Source organism: Aulostomus chinensis, chromosome 2 (genome assembly GCF_037954235.1).
Source record: "Aulostomus chinensis isolate RoL2024-O1b breed Wild chromosome 2, RoL_Achi_v1.0, whole genome shotgun sequence".
Classification (NCBI taxonomy): Eukaryota; Metazoa; Chordata; class Actinopteri; order Syngnathiformes; family Aulostomidae; genus Aulostomus; species Aulostomus chinensis.
The window spans coordinates 22,804,164-22,829,534 of NC_141321.1; the positions used below are offsets into that span (position 1 = coordinate 22,804,164).

The window sequence follows — 25,371 nt, forward strand, 5'->3', positions numbered from 1 at the left end:
TTACCTCTCTCCTATTACCAGAAACACAGTGCAGGGTGGCGGTTCTCCATGGCTTCAGGGAAACATTGTTCATCACAGGCGTGCTTTAAACTAATTAAAGTCAAGCTCAGCCACAACCATTCTGTTTATGTCCATATGTTCTTAAGTCTGCATGGAATTACGGTTAAAAGAGTGTATTTACTGAAACACAAAAGGCACTGGACAAATGACTGAATGTTGGTGAATGCAATGCGACCTGAGAGTTGTCTTGCACATGCTGCGTCTGTCTAAACCAGAAATAAATTCAAGCTGGGAGGAAATCACTGATACACACATGTCTCTGGTGCAGGTGCTGGTAAATTTATAATCTGTTTGTGAGTAAAGCAATGTGTGTTAGGATTTCCATACGTGTGATTTGTGTTTCTGAGCATGTTGGCCTCCACTGCACCTGGGCCTTTTATTGACAGGGTGGCTGATTACATGCCTGCTTGTGCATTAATTGCTTTTCAAATGCCAACCTGGTTACTACAGAGTGAGGTGGGTGTGTGTGCGTGTGTGCGTGCGTGCGTGTGCGTAGCCTGGCACCAGAAGGGAATATAACTATTTTTCAGGTGTAAAATGTTAATTTTTCAACAAATGCCACTTTTGAAGTCAGTTGCTGCAGTTTGGCACCGTAGTCTATCGACTGCATGACAGTGGAGGGATGGGAAAAGGTTCCACCACCCTCAGTCGATAACTTCTTCTGCATTATGAGATGCAAACGATGATTATACTTTACAACCAAAAGAGACGATGTCTGTCTAGTTTGTGCTTCTCTGTCTGTTTGTGAAGCGCCTCAAATGGCACATTTACAGTCCTTAATGACATTTCAACTGATTTATTCTTACCATGCAATCAGTTAAACCAGCTTCACAGCTTTAACTCTTAAAAAATAGTCATTAAACTGCTGCACAAGATGGACTTAAGGAGTCTTTCGCCCAGTGTGTGTGTTATGTTCCGGTTCAGGTGTGTAAGACCAACTCAACATCTACTGGCAGATGTCTTGTCTGTGCAGCACCACCAGCAACCAGCAATGTTGCTGTTCAGCAGTCAAACTCAGAACGTGACAGATGTTTTCTGTTAAAAAACAAAAATGATCCATTAAAATGACATTGGGCATGGCTTGGATATGAAGAAGATTTTTTGTATATTTTGTTTCAACAAAACAAAGGTTAACTGAACTGTCTGGATGCCACCTCTACCCAGTTTAGACCACAGGACACAAAACAACCCTTACGTACATAATTTACTGTAAAACTACTGAGAGCTATGAAATATCCTGCTAAAAAATTTGATTTTTCAGTCTTGCATATGAATTTGTCATTTTATCATTTTATTTTAGAAGAACACCCCTGCCACATTGATTTTTACCATTTTTATTGTTATCATCATCGCAGGTGTTTTTGTTCTGCAAGAGATAGTACTTGTATTATCAAGGAAAATAGCAGGAGGGAGGTCTGAATGAATCTTCCTGCTCAACAACTACAACATACGAGTGTCTCTCATTCTCTGAACCATTACACTGGCTTATAAACAACATTGAACTAGAATCAAATAACAGAAAAGAAACAAAGAAAAAACATCACAGAAGAGGGTGAGCATCTCCTGCTCTTCACGTAACCTGCAGCACCAGCAGGCAGGTTTCTTCTTGTTGTATATACATATTCACTACACACAGTACACAAATCCATCGCACCAGGACACTTCAATACTTCTAAGGTGATGTGGCCAAGGGTCAGAGGGGAGTCACCCTCCTGCAGGTCTAAGTGCCAATCATCTCATCTAGCTTAGCCACGCCTCCTTTGTTGTCATGGTAGTCCAGAGTCCCTAAGCATAAAATATGCTACACATTCTTTTCATCAGACTACCATGCGTGTGTGATGCTGCTGTCTTGCTCATCCCCTGCTGCTTCTGACTCAGGGTCGGAGAAGTGTAGCGCGTTCCACCCACTTCTCCCAGACCCCTTCAAGTTTGTCTTTCACACATCTTGCTGGTCTGGTTTTCCATTAGACACACTCTTGAGAAAGTGTTAAAGACTTTTCAGTAGCACAGAAAATTGCCCTTCCACTCTACATCTCCTGAGACTGGATGTAGCCTCAGGATCAATACTCCACTGCTAAGATTAGCAGCCCTACGTTCATTTCCAGCTGTCACCTGGATGATTTTTTTTCCCCCAATTGCTGGTGTGATGAACATGAAGGATGGTCAGGCGATGTCTTGGACTGAATCTCTTGTGGGCCCTGATTATCATATCGTTCCAAGCACCACGTTATTTTCCTGTCCTTTGATGAAAATCTCTGTCTTTCACTTCGAAGGATTTCTTCAGCTGAAAATGGTGAATGCTCCCCAGATCCCCATCACTTTCTCCTGCTTAAACCATTGTTCTCTTGATCCTCCTCCCTTTGGAAAGGATATACAAATGTATAACTTCCTGGGCTCTGAATGTGTACCCCGGCTTTCAGCAAAGCGGGAACTGTCTTTTACAGCACCTTTATAGTTTCTGACTGCATTCCTCATTTTCCTGACTTCAAACAGCAGCACACATAATCTGAGGCTTTCCTTTTAAATTTCGTGCCATGTCATGTGTGATCCTATTGGATAATTAAAGACATTAAAAAGACTCAACTGCAAAGGCCATTCCACTTTCTCTCCAGCAAACCTGGCGATACCGGTCCCTTTGTAGCCATTTATATGTTTTTATATGACTTGTTAAGTGCTTTATAAATTGGCAGACATTAGACAAGGAGAGAGAGTGTCGACATAAAAGCAAATAGAGAGCCAAAGCCAAAAAGGACCAATATAAGATCAAAACATGAGTAATTTTCATTTTATTCAGACACAAAGAACATCAAGTATCAAGGGTAGTTGGGGATGATTTGCAAAAATGTAAATGAAGGTGCAGCAAAAACCCAATCACTTCAATTTGGGCCCTCAAGAAGACTGAGGAGAATCGGTAGATCAGAAGTGCATCTACGACACCCAGGCAGCACGAGCACCAGGCTTCATTCAGTCCAGGGAAACTCAACATAAGCTGGATGGTGGCATCACTGGCTGCTGCTGTGGTGAAGAGTATGGGTTCTTCCGCGTCACCACAATTCCACTTTGGTCCATCCTCTGTCTCAGTAGCTTGTAGTTGACTAAACCAGCAAGCAGTTGATTTGAAACATAACATACATGGAGAAACTGTACTGAAAATAACTCAAAAAGACCAAAGGAGATGGAGCCGCTCCTATCACATGGGCACCCAACCTGATCACCACACTCCCTGTCTAGAGAAGCAGCGCTCATGAACCTGAGTCCCCCCCCCCCCCCCCCACACACACACACACACACAATTCAAATAGCCAAAAGCTGCAGTGAAAAAAACAAAACAAAACAGAGAGGGTGTTGCTGCACCTGTCAGCATTACATCATGAGTGAAAATTCAGATTTTACAAGGAGGATTAAACTCCCTCCAGAGTTAGGCCTGAGAAGGAAATGACTAATACCTGAATGACTCTGCACGTTGGAAACAAATACTTCTCTACTTATAAATTTGTAGTTGATACATGTCAATTCTGGCAGCAGAAAGGTAACATTTAAGAATTTCCTGCATAATAAGAGTTTGTATTCCCTCTTAATCCTTTTGCGAGTGAGTTTCCATTCAAAATACCTGCTAAATATATATTAACCATATATCCATTTTTCTACATTTACAGTTGATGAACATGGTGACTAGAAAGAATGGCACCATACAAAAGGTCAGATCCGGTGCGTTGCTCATCATTTGGGCACTGAGCAACAAGTGAACATCCGGGCGTTGGGATTCAGATATCATTCTCTGCACAGAACCACAAAACAACGTGCTTCAGTTCCAGCTAATCAAAAGAGATACGTCTCTAACTTTTGGCTTAAAAACTCTGTGCTTTAGTTTACATGAACTGCCTGTCAGATTCAGTTTTGGCTCTGTTACCACTCTCTCAAACTCAGGTTTATATTTAGACAACAACAAAAAAATCTTACAACTCGATCTACAATCGAGTCTGGTAAGTATCACATCATTAGCATTTATTAGAGCTAATCTGCTTCACTTCCAAAAAAATGACATAAAAAATATTGTATAAAGCTCGGTGGAGTCGTTTTCATACTTGAAACTGCTTGTTTCCATTAGAGAAGACACATCATCCAGTACAAATGACATACTCTCTCGTCTTGGAGGGAAAAGATTCATATTGCATGAATAATTTCCATCTTGTCCTGACAAGCGCAGTGAACCTTTATTTGTGATGCTTGATTTAGCGTGTGTAATTCCCTCTTAGGCTAGAAACGGCATTTCACATGGCATTGACACAAATAGGAAATGGTTAGGAACAGAGTCACAGTGTTAATATGGTTTAATATTGTCTGCTGCTCCACTGACATTTGTAATGGTTTAATATGAATATGGGTGAGAAAGAGGCCATTGTCAGTGCGCTTCCACACAGAGGGAACTGTGTAAATGGCTTGAAACAGGGTGAAATAAATGACCCATCTCTGCATTGTAGTTGAGTAGAATAGGAATACAGCATTTTAGTCATGACTGTCTGAATAATTTGTTCCCCCAAAAGTTACGCGCATGGTGCAGAAGAACCTGAGAGGATCTCGGGCAGAGATTTGGCTGTAAGAATATACCTATGCCTCCGTTTAAGCTGCTCAAAATAACATTAGTCATAGCTATGGGTTGTGCTAAGTGGTGCAGGAATGATGATTTTATGGTTTTTTTTTAAGGGAAACTTATGGATTATGATTGGGCGCGACTCACATAAATGTGTCCCACAATATAATTCATATCAGAGATGCCTAAATATCAGACTTTTCGTGGAATATTAAGATAGATAGAAGGTATAGATTAGGATTACTTCCAATGATTTTTTTAAAGGTTAAGTCAAGATGCAAAGACAAGAAAGAATAATTTCACCTTCACTTACTTGATTGAATTTAATGCTGGAGCAGCAAGAAAAGGTTACTGTCACCGCCGTATTTCCAGCAACATCACATATTACACACACAGGCAGAAAGAAGGCAACAAACTAACTTACAGATCTTTGCTTCAAAGTTGCAAATGTTATGAAGATATTTATGAATGCTTTTGCATATTTAGTCAATTTACTTAATGTACTGGCAGATTTGGTTTTTTTTCTGAAATGCGTTGTTTTGTTTTTACCAACACAAGAGATTTCTGTGAAATTACTTTGACATTTGGCTGATATGCAAATTCTCTTTTCCTGTTTGAAATCCATTTCTAACACAAAATAATCACATTAAAAGGCTACCACATGACAGTATGAAACTGTCAACGATAAGCAACACGATATATCTTTAACACATCAGCAAGTGACGCTCTCCAAAATGCTTCAGTTCCACTTTGAAGATGCGTCATCTTGACTGCAATTCAACTTCCATTAATATATTCTTATCTAGTTATTCATTTTTTCCGAGCATAGAGTCTATTTCAAATACTCCTAAAAAGCCCAGCGGTGAGTCAGATACTAAGAAGGAAAGGAAAAAGAAAGTATAACAAAGGCCACAGGAGAGTTAATGTTGCTGTCGCCGAGGCTCATATACCTATTTCAGTCCAGTACAGTCACACTCCTGATTTCCTTCTTTACAAAATTCAAATTTCTACGCAACAGTGAGGTCCCAAAAATAAAGAGAGGCACCTTAGCCTTGTCTTTGGTAAAGGGAGGGTTGGGTCTGCCTGCCCCTGAACGCCTCATCTGCACTGCATCACACAACAGGCAGTTAATAATGGTTTCATGGGAAAATATTGCATGGTGCAGCAGCAAACCAAAGACGAAGACCATGGGGCATGGGAAGGATAGAAGCTCAAGAAAGCATTTGATGTGATTTAGAGACATGAGAGCAAATCATTAACTTCCAGCCTGCTGTTGTCTTTTGTTGTTTTTGTTGTTGATGTTTTGTTTGTTTTTTTTAAGATATTTTTCAGGTTCAACATTTCAGTCTACGCAAGGTGGCTCCTTGGATAAGACCGAGTCGTCTTAGTAGTCATAAGAAAAAGCTTATTATGTCACAGATATACAACTTACTCTCGAAATACACAAAGGTTAATACCACAGTTCTAAAAGAAAAGAAATTGAATCTTACGACCTTTAAGAGAGTGATTAATGAGCAATCAAAGAGAATTTAGATAATCAAGATCTGTAATTACAAAGGCATACACAGAATATTTTTCACGCCTGGGAAACTGTATCATTTTAAAAAAAAGGATCCTCTTTCTTCCTTGGCTGCTAATGAAAATCAGTACACTTCGCACACGGTGTGTTCTTGTTCTAAGCCTAAAAGACGGAAGGGGATTTTTGACCCTAAACTATTTTTCATATTCACAATGTTTATAAGTGTTTTTCAATGTGTAAATATCATAGAAACTTGTTTTTACATACATAATATTGCAATCAGTAAATACTGGCTATTGGGCTAAATTCCTTGTTAAAAAAAATATACATATCAGCATTTCGGCGAGAAATCCACCGTTGTGCATCTAAAGTGGTTATTATACGAACATGTACACCATCTCACTCTGCAGTGAAGAAAATTCCTTGACCTTAAACGTTTCAAAAATGCTCATAAGACCTATGGATTTTTGTCATCCCATGCTGGCCAGAAAAATTCTTCCAAATATCATAGCATTGTCATCACACTGTAGCGCTGGGGAAGGTAATCCCCGCTGCTCCCTCACACCCCTGGTGAACCGGCCTGCCATTCTGCTGCCACGAACAGATCTCGCGATTGAAGAGAACAAAAAGAGCCGTCACATCACTTATTCAGAGAAGTCTCCGCCTGCTACCTCATTAATCAATGGGCTGATAAGCAAATTGATAGGAGAGAGAGACTCTGTGTTTTGATGGATGTATGTTTGATTGATTGCTTTAGATTGTCTTTCAAAAGCCTTCAACTAGTTTATTTTTTAATATTTATTAGGGTACTTTCACTTTAATTTTTACTGAATAACCTCTGCTGTGACACTGTGTGTGGGTGTGTGTGTTTGTGTCAAGTTGAGTGTGTGGCATGGAGCAAGTTTGATATTGTGCATTTACATTTTGAATTAATCAGCATTAACAAGGTCCCTGAAATACATCTGCTTTCCATGAAATATTTATTTTAAATGGAGTCTCTTCAGGGATGTTTTCCTTAAACTGAGATGATGATAATGTTCGCCTGAATTTTGCTCAAGAAAACAGACAACAGATGACCAAGTCTGCAATGCATAATATAAACAGGAGAATCTTTTATACCCAGAAAAGTCAATCCGGCAATGAAGCAGAGATGGTATAGTGTGAGAGTGGAGTGTGCTGTTGACAGATGCGATGCTAATAGTTCTCCTATGACAGGATGAGGGAGGCATCATCCCTTTACAATAGCAGGACAACCACATGAAGCACTACCAGCTGGAGCTTCTGCCTTTTCACATCCCTTCAGAACAACAGCCCCATCACATTCAACCATCATGATAAAAAGATTATTAGTGCTAATTACATGCAAATACCTGTTAGGGTCTTTTTTTTTCCCTTCCCAACTCATTAATATGATTGGGACAGCTTATTTCCTCTGAGTGTAGATCTATGCAGATTTCATAACCTTTCTCACAACGGAGATTGTTGCATGGAAACATCCGAGGTGTGGGAGGAGAAGAACGTCTACAGTATGAATTTCTGTTGTCTTTCTTGGTGATTTAATGTTAAAGTGTGGGTTGTAAAAAAATAAAAAGTAAAAACATTTCCTGAAGAAAAAAAAAAAGAGTTACAAGTACTATATTCTGATTTGCTTATTACTTGCAGGGTAATTTTGTTTGTATTTAGTTGTGCGCTGGAGGCACTCTGCACAGCCAAGAGATGTCAGAACACTTCATTCAGTATTCAAACTGGTCAAACTATTCCCTCGGATATCACAATTATGTGGAATTAAGAGCTGTTTTCTGCCTGCAAGCCAAAGCCCCACTTGGTTGAAAGGAGTCTTTTCCCTGGGTGAGATAGAAGCTCCTCTGATGTTATAATCAAAGTTCTGTTCAGGCATCTCTGATCTGTCTGTCCCAGCACGTACTCCTATTAATAGACATAAAAAAAATTGCCTCGAAATTCCAATGGGATGCAAGCTGGCTGTTATCAGCGCATAGCGCAAAGGCTTACACAGCCTTCAGGTGTTAATTAAATCTCCACTGACATTCCCTCATCCTGCCCTGCAGAATAAGCTGCAGCTCAGATACTATATAGGTGCAGCTACTTCTGTCACACCAGACTAGCTAAACCAGGACTGGAGGACAAGCTGCAGGGAGGGACTCTGGAGACAAGAGGCTCGTCCATGCTGAAAGCAGATGAGTGTGTAAGGGCTGACCACTTCTCTGGAGGGCTGCGAATTGATTTGCTGACCGCAGTTATCCTTGGTGGCGATGTTCGAGCCTTGAAGCTCAGTCTGAGAATCTAAAGTGCTGCCTGGCACACACTCATGAAGGTTCAGCAACCCCATCTGGACTTTAGTCATCATACTCACAACTCCAGCAAACCTGAGCCCAAGGCGAGGGGATATTATTACAGATGAATTGAAGTAACCGCCTTTGATGACCCACTTCAGATTGTTTGCTTCTCTCACTGCTTTCTTCCTTTTTAATAATGTCCTCTCTTTCTTCTTTAGCCGTTGCTCTGTAGGAGGTCAGTAGTCACCCAGGCTTGATGTAATGCACTGCAGAGTGTGTGGTGATCCTGAAACTGCCCACTGCTGCTAAGAAAACAATATCTACCCACTCAGACCAAGCCCTGATGTTTCAGCCTCATCTTATCCAACCACGTATTCATCATTCACATAAGAAACAACAATCACAACCCCCCACTATATTACCTGTTGGTGGTACGGGATGGGTTGCTATTATGTGGAGGTATCTCGGAAACAAAGACAGTGAACTTTTCAAAATTTTGTCGCAATGACTGTCTAATTTCACTGCCCTTAAATCCATTGCCCAATATGAGCGGTCGTGACAGCTGAAATACTTGCACATCCACACCCAGATAGAGCTGTCAAAGACGATTCCACTGGGATCATTTGGAGCTGCTACACTGACCATGGACACTAGGTTCCTCCAGTCCTCCAGGCAAATAAATGACAGAAATTATACAAAGGTGCATGAAAAGACAAAAACAGAATGTTTGAAAATGATTTCAATTAATATTACATTGTATCAGAGATGGCGGCACGGTGGTGCAGTTGTTAGCAACTGTCGCCTCACAGCAAGAAGGTTCCGGGTTCGAGCCCCGTCTCCAGCACAGGATCTTTCTGTGTGGAGTCTCCATGTTCTCCCTGAACCTGAGTGGGTTCTCTCTCTCTCAGCTTCCTCCCACAGTCCAAAGACATCAAGAGGGGACGAGGCTGATTGATACTCTAAATTGACTGTAGGTGTGACTGTGAGTGTGAATAGTTGTCTGTCTCTATGTGTTGGCCCTGTGATGGACTGGTGACCTGTCCAGGGTGAACCCCGCCTCTCGCCCGAAGTCTGCTGGGATAGGCTCCAGCCCCCTGCAACCCATAACATGATAAGCAGTTGACAATGGATAGATGGATGGATGGATGGATGTATCAGAGATAATGAGATGTCACGTTTCAATGTTGTAGGACCATTACGCAATAAAATAGATAAATCAATGATCCTCAATACACACAGAGCAGTTTCTAATGTCTGTCAAAAATACTGGTAATGTAAGTAGTATACTTCCTAAAATCTCCTCAGAACAGTGCAGACAGAGTCAGAGGAGCAGACAAAAATCATTTCACTCTGCTCATGTGCCAGTGTAAGAATCTGTGCGGCTCTGGTGGTGTATATGAAATGCTTGCGAACAGATACACTGTTGTTGCAGTACTCACTGCACAGTGGCTAGGGTGGATTGAGCTTGACGTAACACGACAGCTTGTGTACGATCCTGTCTGGTCTCACCTGCTAGGAGACAGTGATCCATTACTTGGAAGACAATAGTACAGGAGAGAAGACTAACAAATCAGCTCCATAAGACACCATAAACCAGGAATGGTGGAGTCATGGATGGAAAGGGAAGGCTATTCAGCTGCTCAAGCTTAAGAAAAACGGATGATGTACTTAGAAAACCAAAAATATCTGAATCCTCTGATACACAGAAGACAGCAGCTATAGCGAAGGAGATGAGGAGGTAGAGAATATCCCTCTACCGGACACCCAGAGGACTCTGTACCACATCCAGAAGCAAGATGACAACTTTGCTACATGCAGAGAGTAATTATATCCACTTAAGCAACTTTTATTACAGTGTATATGTTTTGCCAGCATTCACAAAAAGTAATATAGTTGCAACAACACAATACAAAACAAATGCATCAGGCTGAATGGGAAGAAACAGAAAAAGCTGATTACCTAAAACTGTTGCACTTTTTAAAAAAAATGTTGATTCTTCTTTCTTATGAAATGTAATTTTGGCCAATATTAATGGTGTTGAAAAAGGATAAATGTTAAAAAAAAGACAGTCATAGCGAGGTTGGGCCGGCAAGTTACATACTGCATGCTTCCTCAAGCATGTTCCTGAGACTCATCTCGTGAATACGATTTTATAATAAAACCTTAAAACCTTTAAGGAGGGTAATTTAAAACTGCAATTTGTGGTGGACACAAATTAAATGTTAACCGATACAATGTAACATGGAAACAATTCCAAACAGCTGGGATGGAAATGAAATGCAATACTAGGCCTGTTCATCTAAAAAAGCTCCTTTATGGTTGAGTGTGTATGCAGGAACATTAGTGACGAAGTGACACCAGGTTCCAGGGGTGAAGTCGTGGCCTTCTGAGAGCTGTTGAGTTTGACCCCCGCACACCTACACAGTCCGTTTCCTTTCATGGCCCTTGCAGGAGTCCCACTCATGTCAGCTCCTGCAGTATATGAACATCGCACAAGAGCTCAGCTCACAAAAGCAAGCATTTCCTCCAACTAACGTCCGTAGAGTGGGGGGGCCAGGTCTCGAGGGTTACACCAATAGAATCTGGAGTTAATATCCTTGACTTTTAAAGGAATGGACAGTGTTAGTTCGACTTCAACCACTGGTTTGTGGACTCCCATACTCAAGCCTGAGCTGATTTTTTTTGCCTATGCTTACAGCAGCTCTCTGATTTCATTCTCCGGACACACAGAATGACTTTATCAAAGCTTCCTCAGACCAAGATGTCTGAGATTCCAGAATAATCCATCTTTTATCCCTTTGAATGTGTATATAGCTCTGAGTCCTGAGCCAGCCAGCTGCACCAAGGACCGGTAAGTCAACATTTAAAGCTGTGCGCACGCACACACGCACACACGCACACACACACACACACACACACACACACCTGAAAACAGCATCAAATCATCAAGCCTGGAAAGCTGTTAGATGACCAAATTGACAATTCTATTCCTCTTAATTGTCTTAACCATGAGAAGAACCCACTCACATGCCGACATTGTGTCTATGTTCGTTCTCACTAAGACACAAATGTGCACACCCTGGCTCACTCTACCCCATTGCATTCAAATTGTGCTTGCTGGCCGCTCTGCTCAATTTCAACAATCATAATAACAGTCTCAGGAACCAAGGCAGGAATTAAGGTTTTTGAGGGCTTTGTTTTTCCAAACAGGAATATCTGCTGGCTCTTAAAAGGAGCAGACAGGCCAAGAGTCGACTGCCAGTTGAAATTAAAGAATTATTCCATCCTAACACTGATGTTTCAGTCTTTTTTCAAGACACAGACAATGGGCAGAAAACAAAATGTTCAGCAAATGGTAAGGAGAAGCCGCCATGTGGGGTCGGTGGTAACACCCACCTATTGGGTGGCTAGGATTAATACCGTGGTACAGAGCTGGGGAATGTCTGCTTTGCTCTTTCACCCACAGTGGCTTGGCACGGTCGAACATGGCTTGGCAAATTTGTATGCAAAGCTGGGGTCAAGACTTGACCCTCCGGGAGGCCCCTTTATAGCTAATTGCTATCCCACCGCGGCAAACCTGACCTCATGCAGCATGCACGCAGAGTGATACCCAACAAATGCAAGTAACAAGGAATACTTCATTCTTTGTGAAAACTGACTGAAGAGGAAAATTTAAAGACAAATTGAACCATGAATGATGTTACATTTTGATAAGAATGCAGCAAAGCGAAACTGCTCATCTCACCTTTCTAAAAATATGTAATTTGTGCAAATTTGTGCTCATATAAAATTCACGTTTGAATGATAATTATGCCACTGGCAAAAGACTGAAAGCCTTTAAAAAGCCTCGTTTGATCGGTGAGATTCTCTTTTATGTCTCTTTAAACTTAAAAAGGATTTAGCCAGGATGTACCGAAGAAGAAAAACAGCATTTAACCTTCGGTCCAAACAAAACTTTGTGCAAGACTTTATGCAATAGGCAATATAACATAATACTTATATAAAATATCACACAAACACATAACTGCACATTTCTGGAGTTATTCTGCAAAATCTGAATTGAGCAACTCTGAAATGACCACCAGATATTTTCAATTCTCAAACCCAGGAACAAGATAATTAGTGCCCAAGGAATCAATTAAACATGGGAAATGCCATTTCTGTATGACATCAAGAGGAAAGATCAGTTTCATCTCTCACTGATTAATAAGAGTTTGAACCTCAAAAAGACAAAAAAATAACTGGGCCCGCTCATTCATTGCTTCTTTTATTTGTAAGCTGGTCGGAGGAGACCTGAAGAAATCATTACCGAAATGGTAAAAATGAAATAAAAAAGATTTACGCTTGCCGAATCTCAAAGGATAAGCATCTACAAAATCTTTCCATTTTCTGGCCAGACATTATACACTGTGACATGAAAGCAATGAAGAGAGTAAAATATAAACAGGAGAAGGCATATTCAAGTGGTTGTGAAGTAATTTTATGTATACAAGCAGAATCAACACATACACACCAGCTCATTGAAAGTTAAGGACCCAAAGAAACCTGCAAATCTATTATTCTCCACCCACGCTCTTGACTGCAGGCCTCCCACTTACAGATGGCAGACCTCACTGTTCTCACGACAATTCAACAGCGAAATTATCGTTTGAATCCTTGTGAGGTGCACAGAAAGAGGAGCAGAGGGAAAAAAAGACTGAAAACAGCGACTGTTTTATTACAAAATACCTTCTGTTCATCATGCCAAGCACTGTAAATGTCTAAGTTGGCTCCAGCACTCCTTGAAAACTGTGAAAGAGCTTCTGTCATCCTCGTATTGGCAATCAGCTTTAAATTTTAAGAGCCTTCATTTGATTCCAGCTGAAAACATCATTTATCTCTGAATAGATGACTGAGGGAAGCACACCCTTCTACATGCGCGTTAATTACACTGCACCACGCACAGTTACATCAAGTGACACAGATCTATATTCCATGGCATTAATCTCTAATGTCTCTTTTTGGCTCCAGCCTGAATTGTGTTGTCGCTTCTCTCTGGCACACCTGTGGAGCCGAGGATAATAAAGGATTCACTAGTCATCTGTATTATGCAAGAATGAAAAACGCTCCTCGCTGCGAGAGGAAATAAGAGATTTCATAATCTGTCTGAGGCTTTGGCCCTGGTCGCTGGTCCGTGGAGAGTCTTATTAAACTTCTCATTAGTGACACACTGAGCTTCTGTAATGACTGAATGCATATACAAATCACCTCAGACATGAAAGGAGGGACAACAGCAATTGACCCTGGCTGCAGTCTCTGTGCTGCCAAGTTCTCTGATAAGAGCATTCGCTGTTGGCAGAAGGAACAGCTGTGCACATCTGTTTACATAACCCCCCACCCACCCACCCAAAAAGAAAGAACATTTGCAACTCCTCATATCACCTACTCAACATTACAAAGGAATATTTTATACATGGCCTCCATCCTTGGTGGTAAGTTAAAAATGAATCCAATCAAAACACTCTTTCTTATCAATAGTGGATTGTACATTTACACTGTTCTTTTCCATGGATGTGTTGTTCTTAAAATGGCAGAGATGATAGTAAGTATAATCTCTGGCAGTGTAAGTGTTCATGTGTCATGATTACTTGTGAATTGCAGAGGTATAGAGAATGTGTGATGGCTATTGGAGAAGGTGCAGTCATACATCTATGTTCAGACTCGAATAATAAGGACCGAAGGCCAACTGTCCATATTGCACTTGTTTCACATGCTTTATATATGGCATTCTATTAATACACAGTGTTTTAGTTGATTTTTAGGTTGAATCAGGCATCTGTCTGAAGTTCTGGTTATTTCCAGAGGACATGCACATCTTATCCACCACATATCCGATGAGCTGGAACAGCAACACAGATGAGACAACACAAGAAACTCATCCCAGAGCACTGCATTGGTGACAAACTGAGATGTAAAACAAAGCTGCCATCATGCTCGGAATTGACAAGAGCAAGATAAAGTGGGCTTTTCGTGTGTGTGTGTGTGTGTGTGTGTGCGTGTGTGTGTGTGTGTGTGTGTGTGTGTGTGTGTGTGTGTGTGCGCGCGCGCGCGTGCGTTCCTTCTGCATGTCTGCAAATGAAACTTTGTATGAACACTCTGACCAGTGTGCCCCTTGGCTGGAGTGGAGCCTGGCTATGAATTTCAATTTTGCATTCATTGCTAGCTGCTCCCCTTGACACCCCACCTGACACAAAAGCCAATCAGTTTTCTGTTTGTGTCAGCATTTGCACAAAGAAGCGCTGCACGGCTCAAAGAGGAAGTCTCCTTCAACCAACCTCCTTATGTCAGGTTCTGTGTGTTTTACACATTTTGTAAAACTGGATAAAATGAACGAGTATGACAGTAGTTGATAAGACAAAGACATTTCGATTCTAGGTAGCAAAGATGCCATGGACACAACGGGTAAGAAACTTTGATGAATTTAGCGAGCTATGGAAAAAAAGGTTGATTATTCACTTGCTTCTTCTTTTAGGCAATAAATGATAGCATGCAGTTCACTCGTACTGGACCAATCAAGAGCTACATTGATTGTGTGTATAATCATCACCCAGCAATTCATGTTTCTGCCAACTCCAAAACACTACTGAGCAACTTCTCCTGACCGCCACAGCAGGAGCCAGGCTACATGTGATAATGTAATGAGCAGGAGTGGTCATTAAAATGCCACCCTTCTTTTCAATCCATTCTTGTTTATGATATTAAAAGAACCATATTCTTCACCATTTTTAAACGATTCCTTCTGTATATCATCTACTGTATCATCTCACAAAGTTTTGTTTGTTTGGTTTTAATATGCCTGATGTCTGAGCGGGTATCAAATCACATCCGTGGGTATTTTCTTCATGTGTTCCAGAAATTACAGCAACTGCGAATGCAACAAAATTAAAGAAAAAATAAATGAAAGTGAGCTCAGTTACCGCTAAGGTCAATTACATCTGGTGTCATTTCATTCTCACCTCTAAACTTAGAGGAAACTCAGGGGATTATTGAAGCTCAGAGATATGAATAATACCATTTTAAAGAAAAGAAAAAAAAGAGTGTGCTCTATTAGCAGTGGGAAGGCAGCCATGACACAGAGACCCCATTGCTCACACGATGCTCTCATTATCCGCTGTGATTCCATGGCTTCAGTATTAGCCAACAATAAGCACTCGGCAGGACCATCTGCTCTGCCAGCCCCAGTTATTTAAAGACTCCAAGAGACAGCCACAGAGAAAAGAGAAAGATATACCATGCTATTTGTGGAAATAATAAAAAAAAAAGCTAGGGAAAGAAGAGAGCGCAGGAGAAGTGATAGATATAAGAAAAAGTATGACTTAAGATGTAAAAAAAAGGTAAGAGCTGTGAAACCAAGTTGAACTGATTGCTCAATTTTCCATGCTGTAATCTCAAACCTTTGTATAACACCTTAAAATACCTAATACTACTTTCAATAACACATGAAAAACTAACGGCACTTTAGATTTTAATGAAAGATAACTACGACAAGGCTAGAAAATGACAATGAGGACGAGAAATGTCCCATTTCTTGAAAGGACTTTTTGTTGAAGGCTGAGAAATAAAGTAAAGTTGAAAGCACAACAGCATCTCATTTGAATTGACTTCTTACTGTAGTTAAAGTGTTTTCTTCCCAACTGAAACTCTGCTGTCAGGGAGCTCAGGTGGGGGTTTGCTTGACTTTGATAATTACAAATGTCTGTTGGACCAACACCAATTTACTGGGCAGTTTTTTTTTAAGGCTTCAGGGCTGCTTCACTTCAAACTCCAACCAAAATTATTCACAAAGGTCGGCATCTTGTTTTTGTAAGCGCTTTGCTACATTTGCAGTTCACGTTAGCACCGTTTGTTAGCATACAGTACAGGCTTGCTTGTGTCCTTGTCCTTTCTATCTGCTCATCATCTGAAACTGTTAGTCCCCCCCCCCCCCCGCCCCCCCCAAAAAAGCACTCTGTCCTCCGAAACTGACTGCTGCGTTCCTCCGCTCACGATCTTTACCAAGCGCACAGCGGAACGAATGAGAAACTGTTTCAAATGAATCGCAAAATCTGCATCTGTTGCCAACACAAGCGAGAACAATGTGACCTAACCGCAGACAAAAGCAGCGACCTCCTGTAGATGTCACCTCTGAAGCACCTGCTGAGAGTCAAACCTGGGGGTCTGACAAGCACAAATGTATGTTGAGCCTTTTAAGTGGTACCGTATATCCTTCAGAACTATTTCATCATCCAAACCGGCTTCCTACAGAGGTATTCCCTTCAGATCCTGTGTGTTGGTTAAGTGTACCCAGTGGATACAGAGGCAGGCTAAGAATAGAATAGCTGCTTGAAAGCACTAATCAATCTGGACAAGAATGTCAAAGCAATTCAACCCATACTGATCTCAGGTGTTTTCACCCTGAAACATCCTCTGTGACCCTTGCAGGGTTCTGCATCACAGTTTGAGTCAAAGAAAAATATTCACAGAAACCAAGTTGAACATTTAAAATAGTAAGCATTTGTTTGAATACCTTGACATAAAATATGTTTTCCACATTGTGATTCCGTCGCATTCTGTGTCACATTCAGCATGCACGGCACGTACGTAACCTAGAGCGGGAGAATCTTACCCTCTGTCTGATCTCCTCCTCCATTTTGACTGGGGAGCCCAGCTCTGCTACTTGTTTGACCCCTTCACTTGCAAAGCCTCCATATTCCCACAGCACGTAGTTCTTGGAGTGGGATGCACCAATGATGGCTGACCAGTGATTGGCACGACCTGTGAAGTCAGACGATAGGTCATCTCATTAGCTGGGTACTCCAGACCTGCTTCCCAAAGTTAATTCTTTCTTCCTGAAGCAGCAGCACAGCTCTAGAGACGGCAATAATGAAGCTCCCACACAAAGATCAGTCGGGTGATTGGTTTAATTTTAAACATTGACCTTTGTTGCTGAAAACTACATACTGTGTACTCGTCGAACTGAAGCCAGTTCTCCTATTAAAGATTCCTTTATATGGAGCATTGAACCAACCTGTGGACCCCAGAGATTTATAAATGAAATTATGTAATATTGCTGTGAGAATAATTCTATTTCCTGTCCCTGGGTTTTCAGAATGCTTCAGCAAACTCACTGTTTGCCCTGTTTGCTGTTGAGGAAATCTCTGACATTATCGACTATTTGTAAAGCTTCCAAGTTTATTTTAGGGACCGAATGGTTGAAAATTAGTGATCTATTTTATATATATATTGAAAAAAAGGTCCCTCTCACTCTTGTAGGGTGGTTCTATGTCATCCTGTAGCGCAGGTTCTCTACCAGAGGCCTGGGAGCTTGAAGGTTCTTCGCAGTATCTTAGCTGTTTGTAAGACTGCGCTCTTCTGGACTGAGGTTTCAGGTGTCGTTCCTGGAATCTGCTGGAGCCACTCTCCCAGTTTGGGGGTCACCGCCGCGAGTGCTCCTTCTACCACAGGGACCATGTCAGCCTTGACCTTCCACATCCATTCTAGCTGTTCTTTTAACCCCTGGTACTTCCCAATCTTCTTGTGTTCCTTCTTCCTGATGTTGGCATCAGCTGGTATCGTCACATCCATCACCACTGCCCTCTTCTAATGCCCTTGTTAACCCAAACGACAACCACTCTGACAGAATTTTATTATTAGTATCACTCATGCTCCGAGGTCTGTCTATCTATCTATCTATCTATCTATCTATCTATCTATACATACATACATACATACATATACATATATATATTGACAGACATATGTATGTATGTGTGTATGTATGTATATGTGTGTGTGTGTGTGTGTATATACATATATATTGTATGTATGTGTGTATATATATATGTATATATATATATATATATATAGAGAGAGAGAGAGAGAGACGCACAGTCTATAACCAAATAGTTGTGTTTTCAGCACACAGTTTTAAAGCCTGGAGTTAGCTGATAACAAGGTTCAGGTTATCCGTCACCAGTGTTAATTACATTGATTTAAACATAGTTAAAACACCAAGTTTTGCCCTTGTAACTGCTCCAGCTAGTCGTTTGTGTCCGCACTTGAACTCCAGAACTAGTTCACTCAATCCTTTTAAAGATTTACACATGGTTTCAATGGGATTGAAACTGGACCTATTTGTTCTCAGTCACAGTCTGTGGCAGCCATACTGGATTATCTTTCTATGCATAATCTGAAATAGCTCATATCCTGTAATGGATCCGTTTCTTATTTTAGACAGTTCTTTGACACTGGACAAATCTCTGATCCTAAATTTCACCTCATGTGGCAGCAATATTGGATTACTAGATTTTTATGAAATCATACCTTAGTGGATTTTGTGCATTATGATATTTCATTGTTTTACTGGCGAGCAGAGAGAGGGGGTTCAATGATGCTATGAGTATTAGCATGCTAGCAAGTCCCACTGCAGACAAAGACTTAGACATCAGAGTAACAAGAATCTAAAAGAAAATTTTAAAAAAGCACATATATCCAAATGAGAAACTAACTTCCTCAAATGCTCATGAGTGCTTTGCTCCCGAGTCCAGATGAGGTAGCTGATTTTGCTGGGAGGAGTTCAGCGAAAATGTTGCACAGCAGTTGTGAAATTTGGATACCACAATGACATTTGTGTGCGTTTTTGAGAATGGCCTTCCAACCATATAAAATCCCTGTGTGATTTGCCAATAAATATAGACCAACATTTCTCTCTTTCTCAAAAATCTTGTAAGAGTCTTTGTAAACAACTAGGTAAGAATAGCCATGTATTGCTACATGGTGAAACATGGAGACAAAAAAGAACTGCCATGCTTATCATGTTAGCAGTTAAAAGACAAAAAAAGAAAGTCTGATGGTCTGTTTTTGCTTTGAATATGCAACATGCTTTTATAGCATTCATAGCTATATTTAAAACTGGATTTTGATAAGCATCGTGAGAATTCAATTATCAGATGCTTACATTCATCAGACGATGTGCAACTTAGTAGTAGTTAAAGTAGTTATGAAGGATATGACTTTGAGACCAAGGACATGACTGTGGAGTCCTTACAGTCAGGACATGACAGACACCAATCAACTTGCCCTATCCTCTTTTAACTTGATCTCTGAAGTCCATTTGCATGTTTGTGTGTGTGTGAGTGTGTGTGTGTGTGTGTGTGAGATAGATAGATAGATAGATAGATAGATAGAGAGAGAGAGAGAGAGAGAGAGAGAGAGAGAGAGAGAGAGAATAAGTCCCACACCAACTAGTAAGACAGTGAAGTAGGGCTTCTTTCAATCTCAGGGTTTATCTTGCTTCACTCTAATCAGTGTATTGATCTGAGCAGTGAGAGGCCGGTTTAAACAGGAGAGCCAGAGTAATCCTTGAATCATTCACATCCTGATGGTGAGACACAAGGTTATACACCCAAGGATAGAGCCACAGTTCACCATCCGCATCAGCACTAACCAGGACTGTCACACGAACAGTGCTACCATCAAAAATCAAATTCATATTGAGATGAGGTGACACGAGAGAAATCACTTTGTACTTACGGGGGTAGTCTTTAGGATGAATCTTCTCTGACCAATTTCCATAAAAGGTGACTCTGTACTTGGCCGTTCCACAGGCACAACAGTCGAGCAGAGGCTTATCTGTAGCATCGCCGTACAGAGATTCTGTGTGAACAGGAAGGAATGGAGGGAAGAGAACAAACAACAGAGAATTAGATAGGTATAAAGATTTCTCATTAGTATAAAGAGTTCAATGTGGTGCCCATCATACAGGAGGTGGTTTAAGTAAGTGAGGAGCTTGAGGGAAGAAAAGAAGAAGGGCATGAGAAAATAGGGGGATGTGCAGAGCTCCTCTTTTGATCTGTTGCACAGTGTGGCATCCAATGTCATGCACAGCCAGAGGGTCATACTCATTTACAATCATTCACATGCCAGAGCATAACAGCACAGGGGAACATCCCTGCATCAGAACCAAGAATGAAAGAGCAAAATAGGGAGCCAAAAATAGAACCAGCAGGTAGATTGAAGGAACCTGAAATTCATAGTCAATTATTTATTCTGTGTTATTAAAAGAAACCCACCTTTCTCACACATTCTCTTAGTCAGTGAGCCTTCATCCTGGAAATAGATGATCCTCTTCTGCACAATGCTTGCCCTGTAAAGAGAGAACAGCAAGAGATGGGGACAGTGAGGACAGTGAGGAGAGAAACTGCACCGAAATATAGGCATTTAGGTGAAAAAAAATGCAAGTCACAGGCACAGCGAGAAACATTTGGGAGGAGTTTGCAAAGAAAGTGGAGGACATAAACAGAGATAGCAGGAATAATTGTGGATGTGTCTGCAATTAGTCTGTAAAGTGGATTGTGGTTGAAAGAACAAATGCAGAGTTCAGGAGAATGATTCGCAATCCTATTTTTTTCTTCAGCAAAACTCCTAAAAGCAGGGAGGAAATGTCACAGAGAAATTGCGACAGCCTTTAGTCTTAAATGAACAAAGCCAGAAAAAAACTGAGAAACACAAATTACAAGCTTCTCTTTTGCACTAGAGAACTTTATTGATAATATTCACATCCCTACATGCCATTCATGTCCACGGGTGGGCTATGCTGTGACATAAGACCTGATTGGCAGTCCAACAGTAATTTTATGCAAAATGGCAGTTGGGAACTTCAGAAGATTGAGCTGTCTGAGAGTCCTCTTCCCCTGCTGGTATGGGAACACCAGTCTGTGAGGGGTCTTGACATGTAAATCAGTCACAAGCAAACCTTTTCAGAGGTCAGCAGGCTTGAGAAAACAACAACAGAATACAAGCCTCCAGGCATCTAACTTCCTCACAAACACCAGCCCTTACAGCAGCCATGGCTGCAGGAAGGTTTCCATGGGGATAAAACCAAACAACGAGGCGGTGAATGGAGGTGCTGGACTGTGGACTGATCCAGGTGGGTGCAGTCCAGCTGGACTGACAGGCAACCATTCGAAAGTATCACACTTAATGCAGAAGTGCTAGGTTCTGCTGCTCAGAGCTGATCACATCAATGTGATCGTCTCAGACAGTACGTACACATCGATCTCGCTCTCAATAGCCATCACCGCACACTTCAGCACAGCCTAGCAACAGGCTCGGACTGGTGATCCAGCAGCTCCGGCAAATACCAGTGGGGCCAGTCTACCACCAATGTGGGAAAAAAATGTGGAAAAACATTGACCTGCTGGCTGCTGCAGCCCATTAGGTACTGAACCTGCCCATTTAGGGATTATACTATCCCGAAATTATCATGGAGGTCAAGCGTAAGTAAACAAATGAAGAGAGAAAAGGCAGAGCTCCAGCTGGAAATCTAAATGAAATGAATACAGAAACAAAAAGGCAACCAAAACAAACAAAAAAGTGGAGTGAAAAAGGAAAAATAAATCTCAATGCTGGTCCTGCAAAATACATTTATTTTAAATCACAGATGCCCGATAATTTCAGTATATAAAGTTCTGACTGTTAATTGTTTCTGTAAATCAAAGACGAAGTTTAAAATGAGCTCTAGATCTGGAGTAGAAGAAAAATCACCTGCAGGCTCTCATGCAAGTTTTGAGGGACCCTGCCTGACTCACACAGCAATATTTAATGAGGTATTTGTAAAAAAAAAAAAAATTTAATAAATTATATTAAAAATTACAAATTTGAATGCTTCTGGCTTGAGTAAAATGCTTATCTCTATCTAGTCAACATACTGAAGGGATTTGATTTCAAGAGGCTATAAAAAACAACTGCCTTCACACTTGATCACACGAACACACTCACAATTCTAATTATCATATGTATTTCACCGTCAGTATTTTCTCCCACCCAGACTCACACACTTGCACTGTGAAACAGGATATATTGGTGGATTAAAAAAAATAAATTGATTTTGTGTACTGTACAACTATTATTCATGGCTAAAACGATCTCATAACTTTAATTCAATCTCACCCCAATTACACACGAGAAAGGGGAGCACACTGTAGGCCCACTTTGTTGGGATGGCCAGGCAATCAAGCAGACTAATGCTTTTTCAACATCCAATTTAAATTCCATCTCACTTTGCCGGCACCACACCACCACCACATCCCTATCACCCCTAACGTGCAACGAGAAGAGAGTCAGAAAAGCAAAAGAAAGGAAAAATATTTTTTCTTTACATGGCCTTATTTCGATTTGCAAGCTCGATCTGTGTTTCAAACAAAAAATAAATTCTCATTCTGCTCTATCTCTTCCTGCTACAACCAGAGATTAAATGGTTCTCGTTATGTCCTTTCTGCTCCTGCAACAACGTGAGATTAAATTAACTCATTCCTCTCTTTCTGTCCGCAGCGACAGAGAAACAACTCCCAGACAGTAGAAAGAGGTTCTGCTCGGCTGTAGCTGTCCTGAAGTGCTCCTGGATCTGTCCTATCGTTGTTTGGAAGGAAATAGACTGGTTCTGACAGCTGCATGTGGTTGTGACATTCATCGGATCACTGATATACTGTCTCAGACACTCAGGCAGCCCATCAGAGTACAAGGCACAATCCCCATATCACACACCAGAGGGAGATGAGAAATAAATTGCTTCCTACCTACAAATGGAAAGAAAATTGATAGTGGCAACTTCACTGGTGACTGCAATATACAGATTATATTCTGATGTGACTTACTCTGGCTCTGTGGAACAAGAGCGATAGAGTTAACAGATTCAGCTGTGACAGCAACTAGAGTTCTAGGTTTGTCACTGGAAAACTGCAGGTCCAGATCCTGGTGAGCGGAATAGATGGCACTTACTGTATGTTAAGTAGACATACATTTAAAAATGACACTTTGGAACATAACAGACAAACTCTTGTTACTAAAGCTGGACATGGTGCTTGAAGGCTGGGATCTGATATTGACTGAATCACACGTCAGAAAGCAGAAACAAGATTTACAAAAGGAGGCTACCAATCAAGACTCAGTTCCAATCATGCAGTAATAATAAAACAAGAAACCCTTTCAGGCAGGATTTAATTAGAAATCATTTATCACTAAGCTGAAAAGCAACCCCTCCAGTCATTTCCTCTGGTTGAAATTTTTAAACCCTCAGATTAGAGTTGATTTTTGATAGCCACAGTCATTTTGGATACCATTCTCAAGTCTTAGAACACATTTGTTAATTTCAGAGAATAACAACAACCCGCCCTTTTTGTGTGTGCAAAGAACAGAGCTCCAGTATACGAAGCACTCAGGGAAATGAGGTATAAATAAAATATAAATTAATATCTTAAATCAACATCTCATATCTTCAACTAAGATTACCACAAATAAAACTGTATACTGGGCAAACACAAACCAACAAATCATTCAGAATTAATCTTTTTAACGTCCAATGGTACCAGCTCCAATTGATTCTAGCGTGTAAGAAACAGAAAGTTAAATTCCATGGCTGAAATTTGAAGGCCCCTGAGTCTGGGCTTTTGAATAAGCACCCTGTTCTGACCCTATCATTGTGGACCAACCTTAGACAGAACCAAACCACCAGCCAGCTCAGTCTTTCCATCTGAAAGACAGCAACTGGCCATCAATTATGCTGAAGCAAACCACTTGGGAGGAGCAATATTCCCCAGACAACATGTGAGTCATAGGAGCTCTTAAGAGCAACACTCATAGAAACCCTTCTAATGTCAGGGGCAGATGCTCTTGTTGTCATTGTTGTTTTATAAATATCCATGATATTTGACAGGCAGGCAGATTGATAGGTTGGATACATGAAGAAGGGTTAAAAGCTTTGAAAGCTATCTTTTACTCCTCTGGTGGGTACGAGCATATATCTATCTATCTATATCTATCTATCTATCTATCTATCTATCTATCTATCTATCTATCTATCTATCTATCTATCTATCTATATATAAATATATATATATAGATATAGATATAGATGTATATAGATATAGATATCTACAGTACATATCTATATATCTATATCTATAGATAGATAGATAGATAGATAGATAGATAGATAGATAGATAGATTTCCATATAGATAGATAGATAGATAGATAGATAGATAGATAGATAGATATAGATAGATAGATAGATAGATAGATAGATAGATTTCCATATAGATAGATAGATAGATAGATAGATAGATAGATAGATAGATAGATAGATAGATAGATAGATAGATTTCCATATAGATAGATAGATAGATAGATAGATAGATAGATAGATAGATTTCCATATAGATAGATAGATAGATAGATAGATAGATAGATAGATAGATAGATAGATACACAGATAGATAGATAGATAGATAGATAGATAGATAGATTTCCATATAGATAGATAGATAGATAGATAGATAGATAGATAGATAGATTTCCATATAGATAGATAGATAGATAGATAGATAGATAGATAGATAGATAGATAGATAGATAGATAGATAGATACACAGATAGATAGATAGATAGATAGATAGATTTCCATATAGATAGATAGATAGATAGATAGATAGATAGATAGATAGATAGATAGATAGATAGATAGATTTCCATATAGATAGATAGATAGATAGATAGATAGATAGATAGATAGATTTCCATATAGATAGATAGATAGATAGATAGATAGATAGATAGATAGATAGATAGATAGATAGATAGATAGATAGATAGATAGATAGATTTCCATATAGATAGATAGATAGATAGATAGATAGATAGATAGATAGATAGATAGATAGATAGATAGATAGATAGATAGATAGATTTCCATATAGATAGATAGATAGATAGATAGATTTCCATATAGATAGATAGATAGATAGATAGATAGATAGATTTCCATATAGATAGATAGATAGATAGATAGATAGATAGATAGATAGATAGACAGATAGATAGATAGATAGATAG

The 25,371-nt window shown here is 40.2% G+C and overlaps 1 protein-coding gene across 1 annotated transcript in view; it reads right to left on the reverse strand.

Annotated features, from left to right (window-relative positions):
• spon1a (spondin 1a) overlaps window positions 1-25,371 on the reverse strand; it is a 57,856-nt gene that overhangs the window by 22,497 nt on the left and 9,988 nt on the right. The window contains exons 4-6 of the mRNA XM_086185308.1: window positions 20,554-20,627; window positions 20,015-20,137; window positions 17,109-17,257 (exon numbers count right to left, since the gene is read on the reverse strand). Of these exons, the coding sequence (XP_086041434.1) occupies window positions 17,109-17,257; window positions 20,015-20,137; window positions 20,554-20,627 (346 nt within the window). The remainder of the gene's footprint in view (window positions 1-17,108; window positions 17,258-20,014; window positions 20,138-20,553; window positions 20,628-25,371) is intronic.